Below are 5,569 nucleotides of genomic sequence, written 5' to 3' on the forward strand. Positions count from 1 at the left end.
GTCTGCTAGTTATTGTGTAAAATATTGGCACATACAATTCTGCAAGGATTCAATACAAGAAATGTGAGTTTTTTCTACAGACACTGTATTACATGCTTGTATTACACTTTCCAAAGTTATGATTTATCAAATTTCTTACAGTTTCGGTAAGGTTATTATGCAGAACTTCTTGAATTCTATCTTCTGCTGATTAGATGTATAACCAAGCAGTTGTCGACCGAGATTTTAACTCATCCACTCATCACTTCTATAATAGAAACTGATTGACAGATCACATGTTGACCTCGACCTTGCATACGGAGCAGAACCGTGCCGGTTTAAACAAAATCAATTACCGAATCGGTTTTCTCATCTATTTTCATCCCAGAGCAAAGCCCTATCACATACTTGACTCAATCACCACCCAGTGCCTAATTTATTTTTATCAAACCGCTTCACTACATCTAGTTTTCCGTTTCATGATACTTTAGCTATATCATCGTCTCAAACAGTTAGCTTAAGTGGCATATATTACATAGCTAACGTGTGTTTGTGAATTCAACAAAGCTCAATCCCGTCGTTATCTAAATTACCCTTTCTGACATAAATTATCATCTCACTTTCAGAGCGAGTGGTGCCTCGTCCGCACTGAAAACGATCTCGGCCGCCACTGCGTCACCAAAGAGGGCCCTAACGAAAGCCGCTGTCACTGCCACCGTCCAGCACCAGCAAACCCGGGACTACCATGAAGTTACCGGCGACATCATTAGCCCCTCGATGATCCAAGGGATCGATCACTTGCGTGATCCACGGCTGAACAAAGGTTTGGCCTTCACCCTTGAGGAGCGCCAGGTGCTGGGCATCCACGGGCTGCAACCCGCCCGGTTCAAGTCCCAGGATGAGCAGCTGGAACTGTGCCGAATCTCGATCTCGCGCTACCAGGAGGATCTCAACAAGTACCTTTACCTGGTGGACCTGCAGGATCGTAACGAGAAGCTGTTCTTCAAGTTGATCTCCGAAGATGTCGAGCAGATGATGCCGATCGTCTACACGCCCACTGTGGGGCTGGCCTGTCAGAAGTTTGGGTTGATCTACCGACGACCCCGAGGTCTATTTGTCACGATCAACGATCGTGGCTACGTCTACGAAGTCCTTCGTAACTGGCCAGAGCACGACGTGCGTGCCATCGTTGTAACAGATGGGGAGCGTATTCTTGGTTTGGGTGATTTGGGAGCTTGCGGAATGGGTATCCCAGTCGGTAAGCTCGCGTTGTACACTGCCTTGGCTGGAATTCCACCACACCAGTGTCTTCCGATTGTAATTGATGTCGGAACAAATAACCAGGCCTTGCTGGAGGATCCTTTGTATGTAGGACTCCGGCAGAAGCGTGTTTCTGGTAAGGAGTACGATGACTTTATCGATGAGTTTATGGAGGCGGTAGTGAAGCGGTACGGTCAGAATACGCTGATCCAGTTCGAAGATTTTGGCAACCACAATGCATTCAGATTCTTGGATAAATACCGGGACACGTACTGCACCTTCAACGATGACATCCAAGGCACGGCTTCGGTGGCAGTAGCAGGACTGCTGGCATCAAAGCGAATCACCGGCAAGAAGATTTCGGAAAATACTTTCTGCTTCCTGGGAGCAGGAGAAGCTGCCATCGGTATCGCCGATTTGGTGGTCAAGGCCATGCAGACAGAAGGTTGCGGACTACAGGAAGCTCGCGACAAGATCTGGTTGTTCGACATTGACGGCCTCCTGGCTAAGGGTCGTCCGGAAGGCCGATTGGGTGGCCACAAGGCATTCTATGCCAAGGACCATAAGGTGATGAAGAACTTTGCCGAGGTGATCAATGAAGTTAAGCCGTCTGTGCTGATCGGTGCATCGGCTGCTGGAGGAGCCTTCACACCGGAGATTCTGCAAACCATGGCCAAAAACAATAAACGACCTATTATTTTTGCTCTTTCGAATCCAACGTCGAAAGCCGAGTGTACCGCACAAGCAGCCTACGAAAATACTGAGGTGAGTTAGTTACATCAAGACCAACGGATATTCAAATTATTATAATTTTTTTATGCTCATAGGGCCGTTGTATCTTCTCATCGGGATCTCCATTCCCTCCAGTTCAGTTCGGTGGTAAGACCTTCAGTCCCGGTCAAGGCAATAATGCCTACATTTTCCCGGGTGTTGCCTTGGGAGTTATCGTCACCGGAACCCATCACATCCCAGAGGACATGTTCCTGATTGCTGCTCAGGCTGTGGCCGACCACGTGTCACAGGAAGATCTGGACAAGGGTTCGCTCTACCCACCTCTAGGCTCCATTCAGGACTGTTCTCTTGAAATCGCCGTCGGAGTCACCAAGTATGCCTACGAGAAAGGTAAGATCGTCGCCAAATCCCGCCATTAATGACAACAATTGATCGTCGCAATTTCGTTTCTTCTAGGTCTCGCCTCGACATACCCCGAACCACAGGACAAGCTGGCGTACATCAAGTCTCATTTGTACAACTTCAACTATGAAAGTGCCATGCCCGTTACCTGGAAATGGCCCCCACAAAAGGAAGCTCCTACTCGCCCCATCACCCCTACCAAGCTGCAGGCATAAGACCTTGGCTCAGTTTCTCAAGTGCAGCCAGTATTTATTTTACTTTTACACATCGTCAATTCGCCCTCGTTTTGTACCAATTTAGTTTCTTATTTATTACCCTAGATATTCTCTTCTGTCGGACGACATGAGGTCGATTGAGGCTGCTCAAGCTCAGTAACGACATTTCATCAGGTTTTTCATTCGAAAAAAAAATTCGCACCGATTGTGATACCAACGCTGATTAACGCTAATCGACTAGAATTACGTGTAAAATTGCTCTTTTATCATTATCAAAAGTAGGCCAAACGCGCTCTACTGCAAACCATTGGATGTTCCTCTTGAAAAGCAAAAGCATGAAGAAAAATGTGGATAGATTTTTTCCTACTTTACTCCAAAGATCTACTACTCAGAAGGACAGTTCGATCACCAACCAACACAGTGGGCGACAATTAGATTAGCTATTATTAGAGGCACGGCAGCAGATATGAGCGAACAAAAAAGGAAGCTGCAACAACATTGTTATAAAAAAACTAAACCCTTGAAAAATAAGAGAAGGGAGGAATGCCTCCCAAACAAAAGCCGTACTGAATTATCACCTAGTAGGACATTTAAGTTTAAAGATCTGTTGGAGGGATTCGATGAAATGAAGACAAAGTTGAATATCATTTATCCAACCAACAACGATTCGTGACTACAATAAAATTGTGTTACCCTTAAAAAACGGTGTAGAGTATTATCGAATATGTGTTTCACAATCCTTGCAACACTTCAGACTTTATTGAAGTGGTATCTCTCAGTGTTGTAAAATTTCATGGGAATCCATTTGACTAATCTTCGGTGTTTTTTTTTTTGATGCGATGCTAGACATCATTATAAGAGAATAAACGTATGGCAAACGTTAACCGTTTCTATAATCCTATAACTATGTCAAACATGGCATTGTATTGAATCTGTGGTGCTCCAATGCGTGAGCACCAGCTTGCCTGTGGGTTGGTCTCTGATTGGACGTTTGTGGAGGTCAATTACACTAACCGTTCGAGCATTTTGACCAATGTGATAAATAAGAAAGTGCTGATGAAATGGGTTCACGTCTTTTTATTTACCACATTGATCAAAATGCTCGGAAAGGTGGGTTGGATGTAGTTGACCTCCACGAACGACAAATCATTGGTGATTGTAACAATGGAGCTGATCGACCACCGACCGGTACGTGTAAATTCCGCGCCTGTGAGATCCCCAGCAAACACAAGATCTTGTATCATAGCGAATAAATGTACAACAGGTGGCCATATACGTATACTTAGGTGTCAGGCCATTAGGCCGAATGGACATTAGGCCGAACGGTCATTAGGCAGAATGGTCATTAGGCCAAATTAGCAAAAATAAGCAAAAATTGAAAAATGGGAGGTTCTTTCTTCACCTTACCCCTTCTTCCTTCTCCAATCTTGCTTCTTCCTTCTTCTATCTGCATTCTTTCTCCTTTTTTTTTTGTTTTCGCTCTTCCTTCTTTCTCTTCCTATTTCCTTCTACTATGTTACTTATATCTTTCCCCTTCTTCCTTCTTCTTTCTGTATTCTTCTTCCTTCTTCCTTCCTACATTCTTATTCTTTCTTTGTTTTTCCTTCTTCCTTCTTCCATATCTTTCTTTCTTCTTCCTTCGTCCTTCTTCCTCTTCCTTCTTTCTTTTTTCTTCTTTTCCTCATCTTCTTCTTTCTACTTTTTTTCTTTTTGTTTCCTTCTTTCTCCCTTCTTCTTTTTTCCTTCTTCCTTTTTGTTGTATTCTACTTTCTACTTTTCTTCTTGTGTCTTCCTTTTCTCTTCTTCCTTCTCAATTGTTTCTTCTTTATTCCTCCTTCTTTCTTTCTCCCTCTTTCTTTCTCCCTCTTTCTTCCTCCTTCTTTTATTCTCCTTCATGCTTCTTCATTCTCTTTCCTTCTTAGCTTTTTTCTCCCTTCTACCTTCTTTCTTCTTCCTTATTCGTTATTCTTCATTCCTTCTTCCATATTCGTTATTCTTCATTCGTTCCTCCTTCTGTCTCCTTCCGCATTCTTTCTTCTTCCTTCCTTTTACCTTCCACCTTCTTCCTTTTTCCTTTTGCCTTTTCCTTCTTTTTATTCCTTCTTTTTTTCATTTTCTTTCTTCCTTCCTCTTTCTTCTTTTTTGCACCTTTCTTCAGATTTCTACCTTCTTCCTCTTCCTTCTTCATATTTCTTCTTTTTTGCTCCTTTCTTCAGCCTTCTACCTTCTTCCTCTTCCTTCTTCCTCCTTCCTTCTTCCATCTTCCTTCTGCCTTCATAATTCTTTCTTCTTTCTTCTTCCATCTTCCTTCTGCCTTCATAATTCTTCCTTCTTCTTTCTTCCTTCTTCCTTCTTCCTTCTTCCTGCTTCATTCTTCCTTCTTTCTTCTTCCTTATTCCTTCTTCCTACATCCTTCTTCCTTCTTCCTCTTCCTTCTTCCTTCTTCCTTCTTCCTTCCTCTTTCTTCCTTCTTCCTTCTTCCTTCTTCATTCTAGCCTTCTATCTTCTTCCTCTTTCTTCTTTTTTGCTCCTTTCTTCAGCCTACTACCTTCTTCCACTTCCTTCTTCCTCTACCTACTTCTTTATTCCTTCTTCCTCTTCCTTCTTCCTTCTTCCATCTTCCTTCTGCCTTCATAATTCTTTCTTCTTCCTTCCTCTTTCTTCTTTTTTGCACCTTTCTTCAGCCTTCTACCTTCTTCCTCTTCCTTCTTCCTTTTGCTTCTTTCTCGCTCCTTCCTTCATCCTTCTTCCTCTTCCTTCTTCCTTCTTCCTTCTTCCTTCCTCTTTCTTCCTTCTTCCTTCTTCCTTCTTCCTTCTTCTTTATTCTTTCTTTTTTTCTTTTTCTTTCTTCCTTCATCTTTCTTCTTTTTTGCACCTTTCTTCAGCCTTCTATCTTCTTCCTCTTTCTTCTTTTTTGCTCCTTTCTTCAGCCTACTACCTTCTTCTTCTTCCTTCTTCCTCTACTTACTTCTTTATTCCTT

General features: G+C 42.9%; 1 protein-coding gene across 1 annotated transcript; it reads left to right on the plus strand.

The window, feature by feature from the left end:
• Positions 1–621: 621 nt before the first annotated feature.
• Positions 622–3,291, plus strand: LOC134221793 (NADP-dependent malic enzyme-like). Its single transcript, XM_062700978.1, has 4 exons — positions 622–2,004; positions 2,067–2,361; positions 2,428–2,618; positions 2,694–3,291. The coding sequence occupies exons 1-3, from the start codon at positions 757–759 to the stop codon at positions 2,586–2,588; spliced, it is 1,704 nt and encodes a 567-aa protein (XP_062556962.1). The 5' UTR covers positions 622–756; the 3' UTR covers positions 2,589–2,618; positions 2,694–3,291.
• Positions 3,292–5,569: the final 2,278 nt, after the last annotated feature.

This window comes from Armigeres subalbatus, chromosome 1, assembly GCF_024139115.2.
Source record: "Armigeres subalbatus isolate Guangzhou_Male chromosome 1, GZ_Asu_2, whole genome shotgun sequence".
Taxonomy (NCBI): domain Eukaryota; kingdom Metazoa; phylum Arthropoda; class Insecta; order Diptera; family Culicidae; genus Armigeres; species Armigeres subalbatus.

Excerpts from the sequence above, each read along its gene's own strand:
- LOC134221793 (XM_062700978.1), top strand. The coding sequence starts at position 757 with ATGATCCAAGGGATCGATCACTTGCGTGATCCACGGCTGAACAAAGGT. Across the intron at positions 2,005-2,066 it reads CAGCCTACGAAAATACTGAG|GGCCGTTGTATCTTCTCATC; the intron begins GTGAGTTAGTTA and ends TTATGCTCATAG. Across the intron at positions 2,362-2,427 it reads CAAGTATGCCTACGAGAAAG|GTCTCGCCTCGACATACCCC; the intron begins GTAAGATCGTCG and ends CGTTTCTTCTAG.